The 27,713-nt window shown below is 47.5% G+C and overlaps 1 protein-coding gene across 3 annotated transcripts; it reads left to right on the forward strand.

Moving 5' to 3' along the window:
* CABP1 (calcium binding protein 1) lies at positions 1–26,474 on the forward strand. Of its 3 annotated transcripts, XM_040081245.2 has the most exons (8): positions 485–621; positions 12,845–13,093; positions 17,687–17,863; positions 21,364–21,394; positions 22,070–22,213; positions 23,466–23,575; positions 23,988–24,135; positions 25,850–26,474. In XM_040081245.2, the coding sequence occupies exons 2-8, from the start codon at positions 13,049–13,051 to the stop codon at positions 25,873–25,875; spliced, it is 681 nt and encodes a 226-aa protein (XP_039937179.1). In that variant the 5' UTR covers positions 485–621; positions 12,845–13,048; the 3' UTR covers positions 25,876–26,474. The 3 variants fall into 3 exon arrangements, with proteins under 3 accessions (XP_039937178.1, XP_039937177.2, XP_039937179.1); XM_040081243.2 differs by lacking the exon at positions 12,845–13,093 and having other exon boundaries at positions 52–621; XM_040081244.2 differs by lacking the exons at positions 12,845–13,093; positions 17,687–17,863 and having other exon boundaries at positions 1–621.
* Positions 26,475–27,713: the final 1,239 nt, after the last annotated feature.

Here is a 27,713-nt window from a genome sequence, read left to right on the forward strand (position 1 = left end):
GGCTCTAGCGGCCCCGCGATGAGCGGCTCCTCCATGGCGAAGAGCGAATCCCGCACTTCGCTGCTGAAGGCGGCGGGGAGCCGGCGGGCGGCGGGCGGCCAACCCCAGCCCCGAGGCAGCCGCGTCCGGGACGGCAAAGGACAAGGCGAGCAAATGGGGAGGGAGCTGAGCCAGGAGCAGCTCCCCGGGGAGCCCAGTGCCCGCAGGCCGCTCTGCCACCCGGGCGCCCGCGAGGACGGAGCGAGGGGCGCGGGGAAGCTGTCACATGGACGGGGGGAGAGCCAGCCCGAGCCGGCGGAAGGAGGTCCAAGGAGAGGCAGCGGCAAGGAACCGGTGCGGACATCTAGGCAGCATCACCACCTCCCGCCGCACGCCAGCCACGGTCACCCCCAGGACCAGCATCAGCTCTCAGACAGGGATGGGGAGGAGGCAGAGGAGGACTTTTTCTTCAGTCACAGGCAGAGGTCCAGCAGAGAGTCCCTGAAGCTCTCGGAAGGCGCTTCACCTCTGTCCAAATCCAGCAGCAAGTGCTCCACCAAGTCCAGCGGCAGCGATCGGTCAGTGGAAGCGGATCCCCTCATCCAGCAGCTGCACCCCATGCTCAGCTCGGTCTTTGGCCAGGTAAAGGGCAAAGCGCCCCTCGCCATCCCCCCCCCCTCTCCCCCCCCCTTCCCACCCACTTTCCCTCCGCGCCCCCTCCTCCTGCGGCTCACGGACCTTCGGCTCCTCGCTCCGGAGCCCCCCGGGCGCAGACCGCAGCTGTAAATGCACTGCTTCCTGGCCGCCCCTGCCGAACTTGTGCCGCTGCTGCGGCGCGGCCGGGGCGCTGCGGGGTCGGGCCCGAGGAGGGCTCCGCGCCGGGGACGGGGCGCGGGTCAGAATCCCCGGTGCCCGCCGGCCCCGCCGGGCGCTGCGGAGGGCGCTCTCGGTGGTGCTGACGGGGGAAGTGCCGGTGCTTTCCCTGTCGCCGGGGGAAGTTGTGGCTCTGCCTGCTGAGGGTGAGAGTCAGAGAAGCGGATTTTTAAAAGCTATTTACTTATTAGATTCCATCTCTCTGGCTCCCCGCCTTGCTTTGCTGTATTTGTTTACATCTCCTTATGGTACATTTCTGTACAATCAGCATATGAATCATTTCTGATGGCAGAAGCTGTCAGGAGAAGGTAGTGGGGAGAACGACAAAAAACAAAAAAAATCCTGACCCAATTCCGAAGCCTTCCCAGTCACTATGTTGGAATGGAACAGATGCTTTTGGTGTTTGCAAGCTCTTTTGGTACAAAGCTGTCACTTTTAGCTGCTTTTGGTAGTGAAATTATCCAACAGGGTTACGCTCCAAAAATGAAAAGGCAGAGCTTGAAATTTTCTTTTAGAGACATCTAGGGATGTTACTGGAAAATGTAATCTCTGGGAAGATTAATGTAACTGCAATCTTCCAGAAGCACAATTATAGGTATAAGCCAGGAGCCTGGGTGGCTAAATTCCATCCAGCCCTGGAAATGATCGATTAAACCAGAGTTATGATTTCTGGAGTTTGTTGTCGTTGAGTCATTTCTTTCTTATCTTTATTTTGTTCCCCCCCCCCCCCCCCCTTTTTTTTTTTTTTTTTTTTTTTTTTAAAGTGTGTTTGGGAGGCTTTGCAGGGAGCCTATTCAGACTGAGATTATGGAGAGAATTAGAAAAATTTTTGTAATTGGATGGGAGGAGGTGATACACCCAAGTGATTAATAATGGAGTGTTGTCTGCTTCTGTTCCTCTTGACTTCTCCAGATAAAAATCAAAGCACATCTGTTCTCTCCAAAGCACAAGACGTTTCCATTGTCACTGACAGTCTCTGCTGTTTAGGAATGTTACGGTTGTGTTTAACTCAAAATGAGTGTTACCTTCCCTGTGCCAATGGTGCATCTGAAATCTAAATTAAAATTTTGTTGTAACAATAAGGAAGAGCCTGGTCAGCAGATTGATGCTCAACCAGGTTACAAAAAGCAATATTCCAGCACCAGGCTTTGAAGTGCGTGGTCTTGGCTCTGACTTACACTGTAGTTCTGAGCGAAGTGAAGATGTATCCAATAAAAGGTTTTAAGTCCATGGGGCTGTATGTCCCCAAAGCATCAGAAATACAAATAAATCCATGCCAAGTCTCCCATCCATGGAAACCCCTCTGGTTTTGAACTCAATCCTTACCTGAATAGCATCTTTATTTTATCTGCTCTGCTGCTTGCATTCCAGTGTCAAAGGACACTTCTGAAAGTGTCTTTGTAAATGTAGCAAAATTTATCTGCGGTGTTGAACAATGCCTTTTACTGATATGAGAGAGATACAATTCTATTTTTCACTTTTTCACTGGGCACATTGCACCAGTGCTTACACACACACCCCAACATCTTTCTTTTGGAGTGTAGTGTTACTTATTCCATTTTCTCTCTGTATTCATCTCTCACTTATTTCCTTTGAAGTAACTAAGGCAGAATGAAAATTTAGTGGAGATTTTAAGACTGACTTTTAGGACTGGGCTGTAGTAGATCCCTCTGTACAGGGGCAAGATGGGGAACTATAATTTTTTATAATTTAGGATACACAAAGAGCTGATTACAGAAAGACGTACATGAAGCTTTTTTTTTTTTTTTTGTGATATCGAAATCCTGGGATGAATAAAGGCCCAGGGGTAAGATGTATGGAAATTCTGTTATGGCACAAAATGATACAATTTTTGTTTCTGTGAATGAAGAAATAAATGCCGAGCATTGCGCAAAAATATGTGTGAAGGTTTGAGACAGGCAAGGACTTGCACCTGCAAGAGCCCAGACTGCAGCCATAGGTGCAGACATGTCCAGGTTTGCAGTCTGAGGTTGCAGGTGCTGCAACACCAGTCTGCTCTACATTGTGGTTAGAAGACAGCAGCAGCTCAGTGGATAATTCATTTAATATGAGAACTTCTTTCTAGCCCACACAGACCACTGTGAAACAGTTAAAACAGTAATTTTGCAGTACATAGGAAAGAAGTGCAGTGATGCATATTGCAGCAGCAGAGCACTGTGGTCCAGCAGCATCACAGTTTATCTTGTTCCAGCTCTACAGATGTGGAATATCATCACCCTGTTCCATGGTGGTGCAGTGATGTGGTCGCAGATGCAGACACTACAGTGGTACAATCAGAAAAGATTGCAGGGACGACTCCGTGGAGAATGTCATTATTGCAGTAACAGCAAAAAGGAGCAGTTCAGGACTAGAGGGTTGTGTCTGAGGGAGACAGATTTGTAGCTGTGCAGAAAAAAAGACAGAGTGAAGGAAGAAGCGCCGTGTTTATATAACCAGCACAGCGATATAGTGCACTGTGGGTGTGTACTCCAGGAGAATGCTAAGATACTGCCAGGATACAGGATGCAGTGATATTTTATTAATTAGGCTTGGTGCTATATTGGTGCAGTGATATTCTAATACCATTAAGCAGTAATACTCTTTCAGGATATTTTACCATTTTGTAATTGAGTGGTACACGAATTAACAAAAGTAGGGTAGTGTAATGATGCATTAAGTATAAGCCAGGATGTCATCTTAGCCTAATGACATGTTTACACACTGGCTCGGCACGACAGTTGCAGAAGAACACTCTGCTGTGGACTTTATACTGGCTTGGGATGCAGTGCGTGCAGCTCCCAGTGCCTGGAGAGCACGGCGCTGACAATGCAGTGGTGTTATAACGCAATCCTGGGGCAGAGCGGAGATGTGATACTGGTGCCGTGTGGTAGGAGTTTGGCAGTGCACGGGTGTGATAGTTGTGGAGTGTTGTAGCCTGACAGAAGAGTTGAGCAGTCTACTGATGTAGTAATACAGTATTCCAGACAAGAGCCATTCTGTACAGCAGTGATCGCTTCTGGTGTGATATTTGCAAAGGGCTGCGCTGGTCTGACAGCACCATCCCGCTGTAGCAGAAGGCACCATGTGAAGTATTACCCCCATGCCACAGTTTTGGAAGCATGGCTGTGGGTTAGCAAGAGGAAAACACCACAGACTTACCTGGTGACAGTGCAGTGTGAGTATGGGCTGGTTTTATGCGGGACGGTGGGACAGCAGTGGTCTAAAATGGCCCTGCAGCGGCAGGAGCTCCATGCAGTGCGAGAGCAGTGCTGTGACAAGGGGTGTGTGTGTGATAATGCAGCAAAGGGGGAAAGTGGTAAGAAAAGGGAGCATGAGGAGGATGTTTCATATGACTTTGACCTGATAGGATAGTGTTGGAGTGGCCAAGTGGAAAAAGTGTGTTGTGAAGCATAAGGGAGCATGCTTATTACCCCTGCAGAGCAGAAGAGCACGAGGGTCTGGTAGTGTCTCTAGCGTGGCTACAGATCACAGTTCAGCAACAGAAGAGGACTGATGACCCGTCAGCAACTGGCGTGGCGGTGAGGTGGCAGCCTGGCAGCAAGACACAGTTTATTAATGTGACAACACCAGCAATAGCAACACAGTGGGACAGCAGTGCGGTGGCAGCAGGACCGCAGTGCAAGTTTTGTGGCATTCCTGGGGCAGCGGTGATGTGGCTGCAGTGCCTACGGTGCAGCAGCCGCTTGGCACCTGGCTCACCGCAGCTCTGTATGGGGACTGCGGCACAGCCAGCCACCGGTTCTCATCGCTTCATTCCTCCTATGCCTCAGCGCTGGTCTAGCTCGCTCCTTCAAGAAGAGCTTTTTCCGGGCATTTGCTATGCAATATTAATTTGTAAGCGATCCTGCCATGTGAGACCTGAAGGTTTTCAGAGCCGTTTAGCTTTCACACCCTACCTGACTGTTAAATTTTTCAGTGAAGTGATTCCCCAACAGTTTTCTGTCAATTGCCTCTGGTAGCATGGGGATCAAAGGGGTCAAACAATTGCCGTAGAGAATCATGAAATATTTACAGGGTTCTGCTGTTAGCACTGTGGCCAAAGGAGCTTTTGTTATTTCTATTTGTACAGGGAGTTTAAAGCCTCTCCTGCACCATCTCCCACTCCTGCTTTAATGTCAGTGTCCACATTACCATTAAAATAGGGAAGAAATCTTTCTGCATTTCCTGTGAAATTTTCCTTTTCTTGTCCTGCTCCATACCCCTTTGTTCTTGAGCTTTAGTTCTCAACAGGTTTTAATGGACCCTACAGCAAACTGGGATGACAGAAGTGGCCCCATTTTGGGGCAGGAGGTGACCCCAGGCTGCCTGTGTGGAAAGCACATGTCAAGAAAATTCTCTAACCAGCCGAGAGCGTGTAGGGAAAAGGTGCCTTGTCCAGCCTCTGACCTTTCTGGTCTTCTCATCTTCCAGATGACTTTGTTCCCTCCAATGTCTTTGGCTTCAGCTGATTCTAGCGGGCGTTTTGCCCAAGAGCAGTCACTGCATCAGGACCATTCTTAGAGATCCATCGGTGGAGAACTAGGAAGCCCCGGCCAGTCCTGCCAGGGTAGAGTGGCTCCTGGCTTACTAATGGAAGTTTTCAGCTGGCCCTGTGTATTAGCGGGGGAGGCTGCGCCGTGTTGGACTGCTCTGGAGCAGTGACGCCAGCAATGGAAACTTTTCATGTGTCGCTCTGTGGGGCGGTGAGGTGAAGGTGAAAGGTCTGGGTTTCCAGGTGCTCACGTGCTGTGTTGTGCCTGTAAGGCAGGTGAAGCGGTGGCATGTCAGGGCTCGTGACAAACTGAGAGAGTCTCGAACTAAACTGCTCATTAACACTGTTAAATCGGCACAGTAATTTGGTGTGAACAGATTTCTGGCTTAGCATGACTGACCGCCGAAGTGATGCTGCTCCCGTGGCACGGTCTTGGCTCGCTTGGGGTATGGAATGTGGGTGCACAGATCAGAAGGCAGAAAAAAACCGGAGAAATGCCGAATGCACCGACTTTTGCTCCGTGTTTTATGGCACCTCTGAAGGCTTATACGGGTCCCAAAAGGGTCCCTAAGGGCGCGGGTGGAGAGGGAGGGGAGTCCCCGTGGCCGCAGGGGACATTCCCACGGACAGCAGTCCCCGGGATCGGCGCTACGGGCAGCCGGTCCCCCGCGCGCTCCACCGCGGAATCCCGGGACAGCGGGGCGGCGGCGGCCCTGGCCCGGGCTCCGGCGGCCCCGGCGCGCCCCCGCGCGGCCCGGCCGCCTCGCCCCGGGCCCTTCCCCGTCCGGCGGAGCCGCCTTGACACGGACCCGCCGCGCTCCGGGCTCCCGGGGCATGCCTTGTCCCTGGGCTGCCCGGTGAGTGTGTCAGACCCGGGGAGAGCCCCGCCGTTGCCGTGAAGTAGGCGAGAGCCGCTCCCGACTGCGTATACACGGGGGTCCGGATACCTGCGTGGGGCCCGTACAGCTTCCATGCTTCCATCCCCGCATGAGTTGCCGCAGCCCATGTCCATGCATGTAGATTGACATAAAAAGCCTTCATATACGTGTCTTGTCTATGTACACACAGCCTGCTCGTGCAGCCTCTGCTAAATCTTCTGTGTGGCTACACAACCACCTCTGTACACGCTTATGCATTCCTGTGCTTAAAACATCGCTCGGCGTTTGCGTGCACACCTGCCTGCTGACACCTGCCACACCTTCCAAGGTATGTCTCATGTTTTTATATGTAATGAACTCAGATACAGAGGAACATTGTTCCACTTACGCATATCCACTCAGTTCCCCCCTTGCTCAGCTTGGAGAAAAGTTCATCACGTTTATTGCTTGTAAAGAGCTTGAGGGATGTGAGCCAGACGTACAGAATCACTAAGGGGCAATGGATAAGCCTCCTGCCTGCAGTGGGTCTGCCAGCAAACATTAATCTTTGTCAGTGATTTACTTTTTAAACAAATCTGTTTTAAAAGGCTATAGGAAGACATCAAAATAAAACCAAGCTAAAAGAACATTCATTAAATATTCTGTTCGTGAAATATACAGCAGTATGATCTAATGCACTGAAATACATAAACCTTCTGGTTAGATTCAGCTTATCTTTGGGGAGAAAAAAGAAAAAAGTAGTGATGAATTAATCATCATTTTTATAAGCCCATTGTCCATTTTGTTAAGCTTTACCGCCTTGATTTTTGTTCCATGCAGTCCTGGGTTTCAACACAATGTCGGGGAAGTTTATTTTTTGGTGTAGTGGCTGGGCTGCGGGTTGTCAGCTGAATTAGCTGTGATTCTTTGTAACATTCCAGCTTCAGTAACTATTTTTCCCTGATGAGTCCATGAGTGGTATTGATTTCCAATAACAAGCAGCTATATGGTGTGCATTCAGTAAAAGATGCGTAGCTAACTTTGGGCTCCCCTTCAATAATCCTTTGACATTCCTGTGACCTTAGAGAGCAGCAGCAGTGCTCATGAACCTGAGTAAACCTCAAATTCTAATCAAATGCCCCACTTAAAAATAAAAAAATCTGTCCTAGCTACGGTCATATTTAGATTTTTTAGCTTTCTGCAGCAGTATGAGACTATGAACTTAATGCTATCCATAAAGGAAGACATTAGCAATATTCTAATATTTCTTCCACCCATTCCTCCCCTAGAGCACTTTGAATCTTGCAACCGTCTTTGGAAGGAATACAAAGCATTGTTTCATCCCACTCAGACAAAATACATTCTCTGCTCTTGGAAGGAAACAGGCAACCGTGTAACGTTGTGAAGCATCATGTCACAAGAGCTGAAGGCAGGAAGTAGAAAACCACCGGCAACCTCAATGTGTTCTGCTGAAATAAGGCACAAAGGGTTTAGATACTTTGGGACTAGCTGTTCTGAGATATAGCCAGAGACCTGGGATACACAGTTTGGCTCTTTTAAAGGTGCTATCAGATCCTTACTCAAATTAGACGTGAGGCAGATCTCGGTTTTAGTGTGGCAAATCTCTCGTAATGCTGCAGGGTTGGTTCAGAGTATTTGGTTGATATTGGTTTCCAGGCCTCTGCTCATCTGATGATCAGCCACGTTTTCAGAAGCACCTCAGTGTGCCAGCTAAACAGTGACTCCCTGTCCCTCTTATTTCCAAAGAGGTGAGAGAGCCAGGCAGAATGATCTGCTTTTGCAATAGTCACAGTTGGACAGAGTGGCACAAAATTCCCATATTCTGGAGCAAAGAGAAGGAACCATGTAAGGTTTATTTTAAACAGCCTCTGTGCTCCATATACATGACAAATCCTCACAGCAGTTGCTGAGCTGTCAGCTTTGTACTTGTCTTTTTGTAGCCCATTGATGGTCTTTAGGACCATCATCAGAAAATATCCACAGTACATTGTGCTCTGGCCAACTCATCTCCAGTGTAGGAACTTGGAAGCTGGGCTAATGCAAAATACTTGGATCAGATCTACAGGGAAGGTGTCAGAAGAAGGCACATTCCCATCTATTTTCATCTAATGCAAAAGGAAGCCAGCTATTTACAGACAGAGTTGTTCTAAACAGAAATTGACAGGCAGTCCAGGCTTTGTTACCTTGAGAGGGATAGAAAATATCCTTGGTCTTTTTAATAAACATTCTGTTGTTTGTGATTGATTATGATCCAATTGCTCTAATAGAGGAGAATATTATGCACAGCATGAGTCAGCAACACTTTCCTCCAGGAACAGCTGACAGCAAAGAAAGTTCACAAACTCTCTGCAGAATTCCTCTCCCTAGACTAGAATCTGGACTGCGTCCACCAATACCTACTGGTGCCTCCCCTTGGGATGGACCTCTACTTGTCTGACTGGCATATGGAACCATCCAAGGTTCATTTGAGGTTAAAAGACACAACTCAATGTGCAACAAAAGCACTTAGGAGCTGATGCAGAAGAAGAAAAGGAAATCAGTCACAGAAGTTGAGTGTGCCAGTGCATATTCCAGTGCCTGGGAGCTTCAAAATGAAGTCTTTGACAGAACTGGCCACAGGAAGATGTTACCTAATCCAAATGCTTATCTGAGGTCATTCAGTAAACGAAACAGTTTCTGTAAAACTGTATGTCTCCTGTAAAATACAGATCTATAGCCACCGGATAAAGGTTTATTGGAAGCAGATTTGAAAGCTACTAATCCATATGTGCACTCTCCACTCTGGGATAGGAAAAAGTACAACAAAAATTCTTGCCCTGTTAGGATAAATTATGTAAGGGCATGTATTTTAATATATTAAATGTCTGAAGCATTTAATGGGCTCTTGGTAGAACTAAGGACTTCAGTGAAAAGATACTAGGAAAGAGTTTTCCCTGCTTTATTATACAATACCCACCACCTGCTGACATTGTCCTGTAGCAGTATTTATGTTGTGTTGAGAACAATGATGTAATGTTCCAGCACGTGAAGGACTGTGCACTGAAACAGGCCTAGAATCTGAACAGTGCCCATACAAATCCATACTTCCACTGAAAATTTTTGCCAAGCAAAGCTATAGTTTGATAAACAATCACATGTTTTGGATTGATTGTGTTCTTTCCGTTGTGTCTGTTGGATATTTGCTGCCACTGGATAAAGTTTCTGGCAGCTGCTAAGTGATTAGCTGTGAGGAGTTCCGACATTTTCCTATGAAATGAGCATTTCTGCCCAAGGTGCCAGCCCAAAGCACAGCACTACTGTTTTTTAAAGTATCCAGACATATTAAACCACCTAAATAATTCCTTGTTCAATACCATGTCAGCCAGCCTTCTCCCTCCCCGTGCTCAGGTCAGTCAGTGTGCCAGATGCTTCTTTCCTGTAAGCTGAGATCTTGCTCTGTGCCAAGCTGCATCCCCTGAGGTCTCTGCTCTCCACCTTGGACCTCGGGAGAAAGGGAGGGATGCATGAACAGCAGCAAGACTTGCATTGAGCAAAGTTCTTACAGATTTTTAGAAAGTTTACAACAGAGACACAGACCTTAAAAGAACAGTGTGATTGCCACAAAGAACAGTGTGGGAAAACCAGTATACATGCATGTGCAGCCCTCCCACATGCATACTGACTACCCCAGATATAGGCATACCCACAGATCAGCACCTACACAGAAATGTTTCTGACACACTTATTCTCAGCATCCTGTTCTCTTACAGCAGCCTCAGTTGGAGGAAGGGAGAAAATATGTTCCTTCTAACCTAATCTTCTAATGACCTTTCTGCCAACTCCACTTTCCTGCTATTTCTAAGCTACCTGTGGTGGTGATGGGAACAAGATCCCACTGTAGAGAGATTTTCCTCCTCAGAGCTCTAGCTGTCTGCTAGATTGTGGTGTCCTGCCCAGTTGCTCTTAAGAGAGTCAGGGTAAATAAAGAGATTAAAAAAATTGTTTATGATCGCATCTTTTGGGCCTCTTGCAGCTCCACTAGAGTTCTTACAGAGTCGAAGGATTGTGACTGTGCTGCAAACCTGGTGCACGTGGGCTTCCATTCCCTCTTCCCTTCCTGGATTGCAAACTCCCTGCCAAGCCTGGCAGCAGGTCTCAGCCCTCTCACTCTGCCCTGCACATTTCCTACAACTGCCTGTAACTGCAGGGAAAGAAAGCTGGAGAGTAGGCAAACACAGCGATGTACCACATTGGCTGGTTCTGAATGCTCTTGCTACAAGCCAGTATTTAAAGGGTGACCATCTCATTGAGAGGCTTTTTGAGCTCAGTAAGACACACTCCGGAGCTGTATTCCAAAGCTGTCCCGCAATAGTCTGGGAACTGGGATGGATTTTTCTGGCAGGAGGTGTCTGACTCCCTTTCTTTCCCTCCCTCTCTCTGGGACAATGTGGGAGATGGGCACTCCTCAGTTGCAGGGCATTCCTGGCCTCCATGCTTCCTGTCAGGGAGAGATTCATTAGCAGCAGAAAGGCAATTCTCCCTCCTCTCTGCTCTGGAATTGAAGTCGTTTGTCTCGGGAAGGAGCCCAGGCGCCTCACTCGCTGTGTGGCAGCTTCTGCTCAAGGGAGACAAGCACTTCGTCAATAAACAAGGAGCCTGGGGAATGGCTGCAGCTGACAGAGGACATTATTAATGACTGGCACTTTGTCAGAGGGTAGATCAGCCTCCCATTAGCTGCTTTAAGAGGAGAAAGAGAAATAGGGCTAAAGATGGAGGCCTGAGAGCAGCTGGGAGTTTCAGCATCCTCCTGCAAAGTGCCCCACTGCAAGGCCCAGGGCTGGCACAGCCCCCAGGGAGTGACTGTATTTTTCTTCAGCATCTCCTGTGACAGTGAGAGACAGGCCCAGCTCAGGAAGAGTTTTGCTTCCCAGCCTAGCATGAGTGGGCTCTGTCTGCTATGGAGTTCTTCCCCTCTGTCCCTCTCTCAGTCAGCCCTGGGTACAAGGGGCAGACAAGGAGTGTCTTCCAGCATCTCCTGCTGCAACTTCTTGTTTTTGAGACCCTGAGAGCTTTGTGCAGCTCCTACCCACATCATTCAATGAAGAAGGCATTGAGGGAATCTGAGAGGAGGCTGTCCCACTGCCTTCACTCTTGGGAAGCTGTCAGTACAAGGAAGAGCAAGAAACAACATTCCCTATGGCCATGCACTTCTGTCTGTGACTGTAACTGGAGAATCTGTGGACTTTTGTCATACTTGGACTCCTAAATTCATCTCCTTAGATGGAAGAATACTCTAAAGCAACTGTTGAGTCACCTTAGAATCATACTTGATTTACCACGGCACCATGAGGGTGGAAGGAGAAATCCCTGCTTTGTTGTGACATTGACAGTTCATCCTTCTCTGTCCTACAGCCCTAGAGCTGCCAGGAGAGTGAGTCCTTGGCTCCTTCACAAAAAGCATGTGGTGCAAGTACTCAGCCTATGGAGGAGGTCTTTGTAGAAGCTTTTGTTTGGAATCACACTTGCAAACAAAGATGTGAAATCTTTCAGCTCAACACCTGGGTGTCCAACCAGCCTGCTGCATAACAGGGTGTAAGATCAGTGTCATCCCTGTCTCCAAGGTATTTGAAGGAGGTAGCTCTTCATAGTTCTTATCACTGTGGAGCTGCACAGCTAAAGCTGCACTCACTGTCCTGTTCAGATCCTGTTGCCTGAGTGTGATGGTGTGTTTTTTATGCAATTTAAATGTCTTTTCAGACTGAATGCTCTTCTGCTCAGCCTGAGATCAGGACAACATGTACTGCGGACTCACCCCTTTTCCTTCAGAGGTTATTCTACGCTACAGGCATAAAGTCCAAAGCTTAGAGCCAGCTCTAGCTTTAGGCGCCCGCTATTTATTCCAGGATTTGGGATCTTGCAAATGGAATGGGTAGATCTGACATCAAAACAATTCACATTATCTAACATGGGGCTGTTTAGATTTAAGATTCAGGTGTGAGCCCATCCTTGGCAGACTTGTGTGGGTTAAACTGCCAATTGATTTTTGCCTGCAGAAAGCTGGAAAAACTTTAATGCAGGACTGGCTCAAGGTCTCTCCCTTGTGGTTAAATATTACTGTCCTGGGGCTGAGAGTGTTGTAGGGTCCCAGGACTGCTGTCTCCAGGAAAAAATCAGATACTTCTAGGTCTGCTGGTACTTATAGGCTGAAACAGGTCCCACCCAGATAAATGGTCCATTTCTGCTCTGAAACGAGCTGTGGTCTGCTCCAAGCCCCTAAGTGGATTGCCTTCTGGCCAGCCTAGTGCTGTGGTGATTGAAAAGCTGAGAGGAGTTAGAAGGGGGGTGGGTAGGGGTGCAGTGTTCAGTGGACCCAAACTAGCTAGATTCACAGAACTCATCACTGAAATCACTTCTTGCATTGCCTCTCTGTTTTAATTCTCCCTGAAACAGCCCTCTCCTATGAGTGAAACGATCTTGCCTGCAGATTGAGGGGGGTGGGAGGGATTTGAACATTAATCTGATGTAGATTATACATCCGCCTCCCTCTCTCCCCCCTTCTCACTCACTCTCTCTCTCCCTCTCTCTCCCTCTCTTTCTGTCTGTTTCTCTCCCCTCCCTCTCCTTCCTGCTTCATCTCTTCAAGAAAGTGAACATAAAGTAAAATACGGAGAGAGAGAGGCAGAGAGAGAAAAAGCTCCCTGAAGAGGGAAAGCCCCGGCAGCCAGTAGCTGTTTGGATTTGCCTGGTGCTGCCTTTCTTGCTTTGCTCCCAAGGAATACCTTTAATGGGATCAATTGCTTCAGTTCCTTTATAACCAAGTCCACCGGAAAGGCAGCCTCAACATATTATGGGCAACTGTGTGAAGTCTCCTCTGAGAAACCTCTCTAAAAAGGTATGTTCCCTGAATCCAAGTGAGCTGTGCATTTCCAGCCCTGCTTCTTGGGATGGGTGACCCTGCGGGCAGATGAGACTGGGAGGTGGGAGAAACACAGAGATGAGTATGAAGGGTTCAGCTTCTTCACCAGACTTTTTCTGTAAGAGCTGCTCATGCAACTGCAGCCAGTAGAGCCCAGGATGCTGAGTGCCATAATATGTATAAATAAATGTGTGTGTAGGCTCGTGTCCTGCTCACTGTGTGTGTACAGCTCTCCTCTGGGTACGTGCAAGCATGTGCTTGTGGATGTGCACAGCACGCTGGCACACTCCTGTCAGGGCATCTTGATGTGCGGGTGGATGTGTGAGCTTGTGCGTGTGCACGTGCTTCAGTTGAGAGTTACCTGCTTGAGTAGTCACGTGTGTCATGGGTGTAGGGACATATATGCATGTGTACGTGTCTGTGTAAGGGTATGCACACCTATGGGCCCATCTGAGCTATGTGTGTGTCCTCGGCTCTTTACGCCTCTACACAGGCATCCTGAGTGTCTGAGCAGGTTTGCTGTGAGTGCAGAAGGAGGGAATTCCTGTGTATCCCACACATGCCCTTGCTTGTATGGTGCTGTGTGTGCTCACCTGCTGGTGCATGTCCTCACAGAAGTCTCTGTGTAGATATGCACATTTTTATGTCTATCCGTCCTTGCATATGCACACAATTGGTTTTGTCGGTATGTGTTTGGGTACAGAAGCATGTTTTTCTCTCTGTTCTGCTTTCCATGCATCTGTTTGTCAGTGGATACACTGGCCCTGGCTGTGTGTTTGTCCATCATGTTGCATGTCAGCGTGGCCCATGTGTCTACATGCTTGGGCCCAGCTGGACTTCATCTGCGAGCTGCCACATGTACCTGTTAGGCTTCAGCCCACAGTTTACTCTGTGCTGAGGTTTTTCAGTGTCCTGGGACAAATTAGATTCAGGAATAATTCTGCTGTTTTGGTCTGGGTTGAAGTGGGAATGACATGCCCCAGAAACATTTTTTGTTTGATTGAGGAAGATCTTACATCACTGTGTACCTGTCAACCACACTGTTCTCACTTGGCATTGCTGCAAATCTAATAGCTCAGCAAAAAGCTATAAGGTTCATTCTCCCTAAATGATAGTTATGCCAATCATCCAAAGTATTGCAATGAGATGCTGCCCCTGTGGAGACCTTGACGACAGTGAAATGCCACTGCCATCAGAGATGCTCCATCCAGGAGACCTTGCCACCTGGGAAAGCTTCTCTGGGAGGTAGCTGTCTGGGAGAGGACCTCCATCGTAGAGTGTTTCTTTTGGCTGCATGCTGGCCTCTTCTGTATAGAAACACAATTTGCTTGTTGTCTTGGCTGCTGTAAACAAAGCCAGTAATGGCACAGTGCTTCTGTGGGGGAGCTGGGATACTTGAGGGAATTCATCACCAAGCAGTAAGGCAGTGCTGAGAGCAGTCCCTAGGTCAGGGTGACCTGCAGGGAGATGTAGCTGAGGTTCACCCAAATGTTGCACATATGAAAAACCAACTGGATTGCTTGTAGATTGCATCCAACTTGGAATAAAAGGGCTCGGCTGCAGCTGTGCAAGGCGATTGCAATTAATGTCTGACATGTAGCCAGGCTGCTTGAATCAAAATAGATTCAAGAACCTGTAAATTCTGTGTTGTCAGTCTTTGAGGTAATTGATGCTTTCTTTCCTAAAAGCTGCTTTGAATAACTCACCTTGTGCCTAGTTACAAGACCTGGGATGTCAGGACTAAAGAGAAGAAGTTGCAAAGTTGAATTAGAGAATTTCTCAGACATCGCTCTAGTGAGCTATGAAATAAGACACTCGTCCTGACAGGACCTGGTACTCTGCCATTCTTTTGATTGCAACACACATGATTATAGTGGAAACTTTGCAGATCAGTCTTAACGTTGCCCAACTTCATTTGGCTGTTATACGATCCCAGTTGTTTTTCTCAGATTTTACTTTGAGCAAACTCATTTTGCTGAAATGTTAAAGAGGAGGGACTGCAGACAACATGTGTGGAAGCTGCTCTTGGGTGACAGTCTCAACTCTTGGATACATGATTTCAACCCAAAATTTGGGATTCGCTCCCAGGCACCAGCTGGCTTGGTCTGGGTCTGGATTACACCAGGGTACCTTGCTTGTTCAGGCTTTGACTCCATGTCTGTTGTTGGAGGCTTCAGTCTCCTATTGTCACGGTGTCCTCCCCAGTGATCATGGAAGCCATCCTGGCTGCTTTTCCCTCCAAGAGATACTGCAGTTGGGATCGAGGCCCCTCTTGGCTTGTTGTTCTGCAAAGTCCCTCTGACACTCAGGCAGGAAAATGAAGTGAAACCTGGTGTGCTTCTGCTGTGCAGAAATTAAAACACTTGGCATCCAGGTCCCTCACTCTACCACACTTCTCCACCACTTAGGCCGTCTCTAGAGCAACCAGGTCTCTTCCTACTCCATAATCTGCTGGCCTGACACAGCCAAGGGCTGGACTTGGCCAGGAAGGTTAGTGGTCCTTTGCTCAGGGAAGGGACTGGGAAACCCTGATCTCTCCAGTCCTGTCCTTGCATTTTCTTTGTCATGCACACTGCTGTTTCCCCTGTAAGGGGTGGCTGATGTTTCTTTGCCCTATACCAATATCACAACTCCCTTGCCCTCTCTTCTGGGATGTAGAAGGAACATGGTGAAGGAAACTTGAGTAGATGTCTGCAGGAGAACCTGTGAGACTGCTGGCAGAAGGAACATTGAATGCCATAAATCCTGCCTGCAGTGGCAGGGCAGGGAGCCTCGCTGAGCTGTTCACCTTGGTGTTCTGGCACTGCAGCAGTTTGTCTGGTCACAGCCCTCAGTGGCTCTTGGCAACTGTTTTTTGTCAAACTGGCAACCTCTACTGAGACAGAAAAATAATGGGATGACTATTATGAGGTACTGCTGTACGGCTTGGTAATACACTATTGACTGGAAATGTCAGGAAACAAACATTTGGGGCTGTGGGGCTTTACATCTTTCACATGGCTCCACTGGAATTAAACACAGAACTGATGTGGGGTATTTGATTCATATTATTTGGTATATTAAACTGAAAAATGTGCCAGGAAATAAAGCTGATAATTTTGAAAATACATTGCATTGATGTCACAAAGCTGTGTAGCTCAACACAGATGTCTTGACATTTAGCTGAGCTAGTAATATGCCATTTGTGGATGGATGTTCATCTTTCAGTTTTTTAAGGACAAGTGTCCTATGTGTCAGAATTAATCAGAGACAGATTCCATTCTCATCCATGACTGCAACAAAAATGCTTTTCTGTCTCATCATTTTCTTTCTCCATGGCTTGATTTTTGAGTTATTTTTGTTTTGATGCTTGATATTCACATGACATTATATATGAGCAGATTGGTGTAAGAGTGTGTACAAAAAGGCAAATTACAAACCATGCATGCAATGTAATAGCACGTGGCAGACACAGCTAGTAGATACAATAGTCTCAGACAAGTGTGAATGGGGGGTGTTTGTGTCTGGCCGTTTATCCTCAAAATGTACCTCAGGCTTTAGGGAAGGGGTTAATAGAGACAATGACAAGTGACAGAGCTTCTCTGATCACCCCTGGGAACACTGGCTGTAAAAGTAGAATCATTCCTGAAGAGGAATCTGATGTATGATTAATGTTTATTCTGTAAAACCAAGGGTCCTGTGGGTTGTGCTGGCTTTTTATAGCTGCATGGGAATATCAGGATAAGAGGTTTTTTGCAGAGCCAGGGAAATGCATTTCTATAAAAGGAAAGCAGTGCCTCCTTATAAAATCCAGTGCTAGATTCTGTTCTGGAGCCTTAGCTTGGCAGGACGTGTGCACTTAAGAAAATGTGCAAATGCAAACACTCAAAAATGTAGTGCCCGTGCCTGATCTCCACTTTGGGACTGTCAGTGATTAAAAGAGGCCAGGGCGGTAAGTGCCTCAAACCCTGAGGATGTAACTAATTAGTAGCTGCACAAGGCAGCATGAGCCTGCGGTTGGCAGGGCCACCTGATGCTGTAAACGGTCTTCTGATAACGTGATAAAGCTTGTGATGCTGTGTTGCTGAAAGGTACCGTGGAGCCTGTGCTTTGTGCAGGCTTTGTGCAGGCTCTGTGCAGGCTCTGCCGGGTCTCCTGGGGCTGCCCTGCCCAAGGCGGCTCTGCCGGCAGGTCTGCCCGGGGCATGGGCTGGCACACGTACTGTTAACTTGGGATGCGCTGGTTCTTTGCTGCTCATTCAAGGCGGTGTTAACTCTGGGGCTGATTGTGGGAGCGTGGCACTTCGGGCTGTGTCTGGGTAGATGTGAGCAGCGCTGAGAGTTTGATGTAGTTTCAAAGTGAAATTCTCGTGGTTGGTTGTTCTTCTTTCAGCTTTTGAAAGTGAACTCCTGGACTTACCGCTTCTGTACAAATCCTAATAGGCTGGTGGGGGGGAACGCAGTGTGCACCAGATGAAGGAAATTTAGCAATTATGTCTCTGCGAGGCGGTTCAGTAAAACTTCAGAGGAACGAGACGGGGAGGTAACATCCTCTGTTGTGTTGTTTGCTTGCTGCTGGTTGGCTGGGAAGATCCGCCATGACGAGAAGACGAGCTATAAAGCTGTCCAGACGAGCGAAGAGGGGTCGTCGGCTGGCGAGTACCAGGGTCCGCTCATGGTGCTGGCCCAGAACTGCGCCGTCATGCACAACCTGCTGGGGCCAGCATGCATCTTCCTGAGGAAGGGCTTCGCAGAAAACAGGCAGCCTGTACGTAAGTTACACCCAGCGGGGCGAGACACGCACAAAGCCACGTGGACGCGAGTCGGGGATGCGGAGCCGCCCCCGTGCTCCGTCTGCGTGGAGCTCTGTAACTCCCAGCCCGGGATCTCGAGCATCCCGGCTCCAGCTCCAAGCGCAAATACAGTCACAGGCAAATGTCTAACCTGGAGGATGTGCAGATACCCTTGTACCTAAACACCAAGAAAGGAGGATTCTAAACTTGCAGCTATGGAAGATAGATCCAAGCCTACACTCAAGTAGCCATAATCATATGAATTCAGGAGAAGGTCTTAGGACTTCAGGACTTTTATAACCATATGAACTCAGGAAGAGTCCAGTGCTCAAAGACACCCACCTCTCATTCCAAGGCTCAGATTAACATTTAAAGGCTTAATAGCCAGTTAAATGCAAATCAGGGCATCTGTATTGAGAGCAAGCTGTCCATATTTGATACTGTTCCTATCAGTTCACAGTGAGCACACTAGTACCAGCAGAAATAAGCAGACAGCTGCCTCCTCACAGATACCCAAACACAATCTCTTGTGCACTGGCATACCCAGCCTGGCACTGCAGCAATCCCAGCCAGTTAAACTGAGGAACATCAGGCTGTCCTTATATTTGCAAATAGTGCCAGGCTACCAAATGCTATTACTCTCCCACACAGAGAGAAAGAAATAGCAAAACCACGTCTATTCATTCAGTCACACCTATTGTAACTAGGTGTTCATATGCATCCAATGTATGCGTTTATATATAAACAACAAAAATATATGCTTGTATGTATGCACCCCAATATTGTGTATGTACAAGAACTAAAACATATTTTTGCCCCCAAACATTCTACTCCTGCAATAACATGAATTTAAAGACAAACAGAAACATATGGTTAACATACCTTTTATGGATACGCATGAGTGATTATGTGCATTGTCCAATATTTGCCCAGTACCTTCCATGTTCTTGTGGTGAAACAAAGCTCACCCCAGTTGCCCCAGAACCAGATGTTTATTGCCTCTGTAAGAAACCTCTGTTTTACTTGTGTGTTGATATGGACATCTACAGCTGTAGGAGACATGTATTTCTGACACCTCTGCTTCAATCAACAACTCAAGAAAGAGTAATTATGTGTCATTTTGATCAAAGGGTTTTTGTTCTTCCTAACCTTCAGCCACTAAGTAATCACATAGTCCCTGTCCCAGGTCACTAAAACATGAAACACACTTGCTGACCTGCACAGAGCCACCTGTCACAGGAGATAGGTCCACCTCCCCAGTGGACAGCTGGACAAGTGTCCATCCTGCTTAGGCCATGGAAGATCACTATACCCTAAGAGGTGTCCAGAATAGGATTAGTGATGTCTCTAAGTACCCTGATGTAGAACAAGTGCATCTAATACACAGCTTTACTTTTACTGACTCTCTAGACTGACAGGATTTATTGTGCATAGAACAGAAATAAATGAGGGTGAGACCATTAAGTGTAATGGACTCTTTGGGGGTCACATCTGCTCATATCTAGGATCTAAACTCTTGGAAAAGTTTTATTCCTCTTCCTATATGTTCTTTGAAAGCTTTAGAGTGATCCAGCCCATTTTATCCCCAACAATTTTACTCTTTAATAATTTTAGGGGATCTTTCAAATTTAAAACAGAAAACCTCTTTATGACCTTAGTTATTACTTGAGTCAGATTTTTGGGGGGACATAAACCCTCCCCTCCTTCTGCATTTGCAGTCTGTGGCAAACACAAATTCTTTGGTGTGCAGAATTAGAGCCAGTGCTGAAGCCCCCGCTTCTGACAAGTGTCACCGATGTCAGTTACAATGTGGTCTTCAGTGAGGGAGGAGGAGGAGGATGGTCTTGTGAGGACCGTGCTGGAGGAGGGCCCGGGTCCTACCCTGGCCCCTCTCACAAGACAGCGGCTGCCGCGGCTGAGTCACGGCACCCTTTGCACCGCGGCGCTCACAGCCCTGCACCTGCTGTGCACCCGGCCCCATCTCCAGGGATCAGTGTTTGCAGTCACTGGAATAAAGTGCACAAGGTGCTGGAACTGATCATGGCTGGTTCTCTTCTGTTGTTTTATCTCAGGCAGGAGGGCAATTATGCCTCCTGCATCCGGTCTAAGGAGTTTGAATTGTTTTATTGCTTGGTGTTGATGAAAGCAGAACAAATGGGATGACATGTTTGAAAATACCAGGTCTGTGAAGGATGAAACAGCAGAGCCAGCACGCTCCGACAGTTCCATCCAGCACAGAGATGCCTCTGGGAAGGTTACAAGTGGCAAGCTGGTCATTTCTCTGGCACAGCCCACTTCTGCACAGACGTAAACCAGTGTGTGTCCTAGTTTGCTATGTGCTCTGAGCAGTTGCCATTAGAGTTTCCAGAAGAGCCTGTGGTTAAATAGCAAAGGATCATCCTTCTCAAACTGAACAAAGGCACCGTCTCCAGGCACATGTGGTGAGGCTGGAGGACACCTGGAAGGCAAGGAGAAACTCCCCACAGTTGAGGGGAAAAGCTGAGAGTGAGATGACAAAAGAGATCGCGTTTCTGTGTTTCCAAATTCTCAGATGTTTTGGATTTGCCTGGAAGCCATGAGATGAATTAGAAAGGGCATTTAAACTAGAAAGCAGTGCATTTCCATGCTCATCTCTTCTTCCTGGTGCAGTGTTGGAACTTTCCTGTACTCTTATATCCTTCCCTTCTTCCAAGAAATTCAAATTGGATGGTTGAAGCTGCAGTGTTTCCTGGACATGGTGAATCCTTGTCCTATTTCATTTGTAGAAGACCTTGATGATGTATATGTTGTGTGTCTGCCTTCATGACTGGTTTCAAAATGCTTGTATACAGAGTTGAGGCTGGGGGGAAGGGGGAAGTTTCTGCTTTTTTGTGGGGACAGATTGTAGGAGAAGTCACTGAGACATTGACTGTGAGAGACCTCATGGCTGTTGCTGTCCTGCCAGAAGGACGGGGATCAAGCAGTGATCTGAGCAGATGATGGGCTAGACCTGCTGGTTACAAGGACTGCTTCCAGCTGCTTTGATCTGTGTGTGTCAGCAGGAGTGGCAGTACAAATACAATCAGAGCTCCAGAGGAGATTGTGACTGCTGCAGGGACAGTCTCTGCTCCAGAACTTGGTGCCGGGGAATGATGAAGCAGCTTCATGAAGGTGTCAATAGTACCATCAGTGGGGAGACCACAAATGCTGTGTTGGTCCAGGTCTATTCTGTTCAGGGATCACCCGTCATCCCCCCCGTCCACTAGATGAGAGAGAGAGGGGCTTCCAGAGAAATGTGTGCAGGTTAACACCCCTCTCTTTGGCAAGGAAACCTGGGAAGCCTTCCTAGGTAGATGGTATTAAACATGTCATCACCTTCTTGTTTCTTCTCTCACTTTCTGGCTTGTTCCAGAACCCTTTGTACCAACAAGTGCTATTTTGAAACTATGTTTGTCACTAACAGATGTCTTTAACATAATATGTTGTCTTTTTGCAGGATAGAGAACTGCGTCCGGAAGAAATTGAAGGTAAAATTTGTTGCTCCTTCTTTGTCCTCCTTCTCCCTGCCCAGTGAAAACCTATCGGTTGACCCTTTCATGTTGGTCCCCATGGATTAAAATAATTTGGGGTAAATCAAGGGAGATGATTACTGGAATAATTCCTGGAAACCCCAGCAAAAGAAAAAAATGTATAAAACTGAAAGAGTACTGACTGTGTAGGAATTTGCATCCATTCCATATTCTTCAGGGTGAGAGGATAAGTAAGTGATGGGATATTGGCTGTTGGGGAACTGCTGTCCCTCCAGCGCCCACAGAAAGTGTTGTGGAGCATGATACTATAATATGGCTCCAAGGAAGCTGTTTTTCCTGCTAATCCCTACAGTGAGGGGTATATAATAGAGTGCAGAAGGAAAAGTTGGAAAAACTTACTGGTTGCAGTTTCTTTAGGGAGCACAGTTTAGCAGTGAAGCGTTTGTGACACTCGTAGTCCAAGCAAGCTTTCCTGTAAGGAATGGGTCAGCAGCAGTGCTGAGAGAAGAGCTTAACTTTGCTGCAGTTATTACCTCACATAGGGAGATCTGGTGGGAAAATACTGAGTATCTTGGAGAGTCTGGCTTCATAAAGTGCTCTTGATTCTGGGGAGTTTACTTGGAAAAGGTATTTCAAGCTGTCACTGACAATATTGTTTTTCCATTCCTGCAGAATTAAGAGAAGCCTTTAAGGAGTTTGATAAAGACAAGGATGGGTTTATTAACTGCAGGGACCTGGGGAACTGCATGCGGACCATGGGCTACATGCCTACTGAGATGGAGCTGATAGAGCTCTCCCAGCAGATCAACATGAACCGTGAGTAATGCACACTCAGCTGTACCTGCCTGTTGCTGCTGCACCCTCCATCATTGCCTCAGGCTCTCTTGGTCTCCGGCTGCCTCTTTTCCTTTGGATTTTTCTCCTCTCTTCTTTGGTTCTGATTTTCATTCCTTATCATCTCTCCTGTTTGTTTGTGGTCCCTAGAAGTCCATGCCTTTGTTTTTGCTTATCAAAGGGACTGTGTGGACTCTATATGGGAACAATGAGTGGAAGGGTTGTCCTTCATGCTTATGTTGTCAGATATAAAATTGCTCTTAATGTGGGCAGTCAGGCACTGGTGCACAGGTTCTGTGTGTTGTCACATTGAAGCTGTTGTCAGATGGTGTCAGATTGAAGAGCAAGCCTGGGAAGATGGGGGTGCTTTGATCAGATGGGTGATAGATGGGCTGTTGCTCTGTGGTGGTTTTTTTGTGTATCTGCTGTGTGCCTGGGGATGGGCTGTGAGCAAGCTGTGCTGGCAGCATCGATGGGAGCATCTGCTGCAGTCATGGAAAGATGTGACAAATGATTCACTGTAACTGTGTTTGTGGCCCTTGTCTTTCACCATCATTTTTGTCACCTCTCATCTGTGGCAATGCAGGGCATCACCCTCAGCCGGGTGGGAAGATGCATATTTAGTGCCTGTTATGTCTGACACAGGATTGTGTTAAAAGGACAAATTACTTGGTCAAGGGAAGGAAAACAGCTGTGACATATGCAAGCAGTCACACACAAAAGCAGCCGATAACCCTGGCACACGAGTGCTTGGGAATTTGAGAGTGTTGCTGACAGCTCTCGGGACACTAACAAGTAAAAGAACTAATACAATGAATAAACAGTTGGACACGCATTAGCTGCTGTAATGGAACAGGACTGCACCACTGCTGCAGGGCACTGCCCAGGCTTTGCAGGAACATCATGCTGTGCCCTTGCCGTGCCCTTTGGCACAGGCACAGCAGAGAGTTGCTATAAGCACTAGAACGATCAAGCCTCTGATATGTACTGTGTGATGCAATAAGGGTGTGACAGTCCATGGCTGCCTAGGATGGAATAGCTTGGGCTCATTCTGCCCAGCCCATAACCCAGAAAATACAGGGCAAAACTTCTCCTTTTCCTTCCACTGTCCCACGCCTGTGCTTGTGCTTCCTGGAGGGCCAAGCGCTCTCTGGGGCACACAGAAATGCAAAGTGAGTGCTGGTCTTGGCTAACCTATGGAGTTCTTACACACAATCTTTCATCTTGTCCCAAGTGGGCGGCCATGTGGATTTTGAAGATTTTGTTGAGCTGATGGGACCAAAACTCCTAGCAGAGACTGCGGACATGATTGGCGTAAAAGAACTTCGTGATGCCTTCAGAGAGGTGAGTGACCCCTTCCGCATGCCCCACAGAGAGGTGAGCAACACAAGACAGGATAGAGAGAGAAGACCCACTGGAGAAGAGCAGAGGAGGACTAGAGAGCAGCACAGTGGAAGACCTAGAAAGAGCCCAGTCAGGCATGGAATACAGGAGGAGCAGAGAACATTGCTAAGATAAGGGGACTCTTGAGGCAAGGAAGAGAAGAGCTGGTGCAGACCCTGCATTTGCAAGGGTTTTCTGAGGAGAAAAGACAGACTGGATCCAAAAGACACACAAAAGGAGGAAAAGAAGGGACATGGAGAAAATGGAGAAAATAGAGGACACTCAGGATCAGGACAATACAAAAACCAACCCAGAGCAAGATCTGTTTCCATTAACTCTGTTTCCCCTGCTGGTATTTTTTGTGTGCTTGCAGTTTGACACCAATGGTGATGGGGAGATCAGCACCAGTGAGCTGCGAGAAGCCATGAAGAAACTTCTAGGGCAGCAGGTGGGTCACCGGGATATTGAAGAGATCATCCGAGATGTGGATCTGAATGGAGATGGGCGTGTGGATTTTGAAGGTGAGAAGGAATCAACACTCGCTGTCCATCTGCTCTGGTGTGAGTCAGGGCTTCAGATCAGAAGCTGAAGTGGAAGATTTGCAGACACAGGGCCCAGGGTCCTGAAGTATGGAGAAAAAATAATTTCGTTTTTTTTCAGTCAGATGAATTGTTCATTTGTGTCTAATCTCTTGCTGCATCTCAGTTTCGATTACATCTCCATAACTCTAGCATGGTAAGAGATAGAACCTGTCAAACAGAAGCAGATCCTGGTGCACACATGCTGTGCCTGCCATTGTTTTATGGGGCATTTTCCTTTCTGTAAATCTACTGCAAGAACTGTGAGGTCACTGGATTGCTTTGGAGAATGCATTGCACCTTCCATTTCCTCTGGCTCACCTTTGTTATATTGGTTTATAGGGAATTTGTTTCTGTGCCTTTATTCCAGGAGATAGTCACATGCCAGCTGTACTCACTAAGACTGCAGACATCTGATCTATAGGTGTTGTGTGAAATCCTAGAGATAATTAATTTCTTCTCACACTTTTCATGCCAGAAGGACTTTGAAAAATAAGAGTGGTTAGGCTACTATTCTAGCCATTAGCTGTGGCAGGAGCAATATTAATAGAGCCCAGGGTTTCTGGCAAGAAAGCAGTTGATATCAGACAGCTAAGATATAATAGCTGGAAGGTGTGAGAGTATGGCAAGCTGCTTTTTTCCCTGGTGGAAATCCAGATGTCCCTTTGCAGTAATGGTGAAAAATTAAAATTGGCATAATTTTTTTGGCTCAGCAGCATTCCTGGGTCTCCTGCATGACAAGGCATCTCAGTCCTCAGGATTACTGAGGCCTCTGAGGGCTTTGAAAATATTAGAAAACCACCAGTATCTTCCTAGAAAGTATCTGGTAGCTGCAGTTTTTCTAATGTACTGGCTAATTACATGACAGTAGCTCTCCTTGTTTCCCACAGCTAAATTATGTTAGACAGCTAAAATACATGAAATGCTATCCCAGTATCAATTTCTCTGTGAGTTACCACTTTAGTTGTCAAAGGACACCTCCATCAATGGAAAAGGAGAAGTCAAGGGCGTAATTTCCACTGCCCTCCTCTGCAGAGTCATTAGTTCCTCAGCAATTCAAGTGCAGAATGAAAACACATTTATATTTGATGGCATTTACAGTCAATTTGAACAATTACATTGACTTCACAAACTTCGGGTTAGTCAAGAAATAGATACAGGGTATCCTTACAGTTAACGTGTATCTTTAAAAACAAGAAGTCCCTTAAAGTAAACTTTTCTCTACAAGATTGCCAGTATCTAGCAAAACTCCTGCTTTCCCACGCTGGTACCTCTGTGAAGTGGCAAGTTTACTAAGAAATCATACCGTGTTCCCAAAACTGTAAATCAGGGTTCCCTGAAGTTACAGTGAAGGGAGACAATGCTTGCTGTAGTGTTGCACAAAGAGTTGCTTGTGCAAACAAGACCGTAGGTGGCTGGGAAGGAGTCCAAGGCAATGAATTGACCTGCTAGAGGGATCTTATCACCATATCTAATGCAAGGACTAAAGCCCACGTTGTGTGAGCTCTCAGGGCCGGTCTCGGAGCGCGCAGACTTTGTTGGCAGCCTGGGGACTCCCAGTCTCACCCTGGCTGCTTGCTGTCCCCAGTGAATGAGAGCTGGGTTGGGAGCCATGGATGCCTTCTGGTTCAGGGCTGTCTTGTGTTGTTGGTTGCAGAGTTTGTTCGCATGATGTCCCGTTGAAGATTATTCTCAGCTAAAGAAGAATCAGCACCTTAGAGAGGGCAGAAGAGGACCTAGACGGAGCATCTAGCCCCGATGTTCCTACATGAAGGTTTATCGGCTGGCTGCAATTAGGACATTGCAAGATGACCTGCTGCTCCTCCCTCGTGGTGGTCCCCATGCCCCTCCACCCTTTCACACTGTGAAAGACTTGCAACTTCCTACAACTGGAACCATTCCTTGAAGATGATTGCAGGAAACTGCAGAGCCAGGACTTGCCATGATGCTTTCATGGGATATTTGCAACTTTAGACTCCTCCTCCCCAGCTTTATTCTCCCACCAGCTGCTGCAAGGCAAAAGCAGGAGAAAGGAATCCTCTTGGCTTGGTGGATGAGAGCAAAGCCATTGGGACTGGTGGCAGCCTCAGGGCGTGCTCTGCACTTCTTGGTTTCCCTTGGTGAACCGTGTCTGTGTTTGCTGTCTCAGTGTGTGTCTATCTGTGTGAAGTTATTTATGCTTCCCCAACATTTATTTGCATCTCCTGTGGTTATGTTTACCAAGAGTAAATTCAAATATATGTCTTGTGGGGGGAAAGTGATAAATATGCACGTTGAAATAATGTGGAGCCTGGATGTCCCTGTGAGAGGTGGTGGCCGGGCTGGGGGAGAAGGGCTCGGGCAGATGCACACCCCAGTGTCTGCACCAGGATCCAGAGGCAAGCCCTTGCTGTGGAAAGGGGAGTCAGTGCTGGCCACTAAGTCTGTGTCAGGACTCTGCCCTCCCTCCCACTGTGCCCATGGCCAAGGGGCCTGGAGGTTCCTCACAGTGAGGGCAGTGTGAAGGGTCCCCATCTCTGCGTCCTCTCCACTGGCACAGGCACAAGTGAGAGCCACTGCAGTATTGTGGGAAGGAGAAATGGGAGAAAGGGCCCATTGGGTGGGAAGGAGATAGGCAGCAATAGCCAACCTCACCCTTTTCAGATCATTTTAAACACAACTGTGAGCACATGTACAGGTCCATGCTGTGAGAGCTGAGCTGTAACTCTGGTTCTGGGGATTGGCTGGGAGCTTCTTTGTGTGTCCTTCTCTCCAACCTCTTCACACTCAGAAATGCTGCACGTGTCTGCACCAGTGATGACAGCAGCCTCCAGGCCCTACCAGCTGCTTCCAGACACATCAGATTTTATCCTCCTTTCCCCAAGATGCTCCCAACCTACCCCTCCCTTCCCCTACTCTATCAGGCTTACAGTTGTCTCCTTTCTTTATGCAAAGGCTCAGTCACAAATTGCCAGGATTAGTTTCTGCTTGGCTTCAAAGGGCATCATCATCACTATGTGTTTCTTGGTGTGATTGGGAGCTGTTTTCCTCTTGATTGCCTCCCTACTCAAGCTGGGAGGTCAAGGACCAATATTCTCCTGCTTCCTGCATCTCAAGTCTTTCACTTCCAAGGTTCTCTTTCAGATTCTTGGTGTCCACAAATCCATGTCCCAAAGGAAGAATTTCTCTTCTGCTTTCCTGTTGCTGTGCCAGCCAGCACAGGTGAAGTGATGGCTGATGTTCCAGTGACAGAAAAACTATGTTTCTCCTTTTATTTGTGCGTGTGTGCTTGTTTACTTGTTTGCACAGGTGTGTGCACTAGGAAGGGTTTGTGTGTGTGCACATAAAAACAAGAAGTGCAAATAGGTACCTGGGAGTGCAGCAGTAGAAGAGTTTGTATGGAACCGGGTGTGTGCAAACTGCATGTGTTTATCTATGGAGCTGGTCCCATCTTGGAAATGTGGGTGTGAGCCAGGAAATTGGAAAATTGATATTTACAGATCTCCACATTTACTGGCTCAGCAGCTGTATTATTGAGGGTG

This window comes from Hirundo rustica, chromosome 17, assembly GCF_015227805.2.
Source record: "Hirundo rustica isolate bHirRus1 chromosome 17, bHirRus1.pri.v3, whole genome shotgun sequence".
Taxonomy (NCBI): domain Eukaryota; kingdom Metazoa; phylum Chordata; class Aves; order Passeriformes; family Hirundinidae; genus Hirundo; species Hirundo rustica.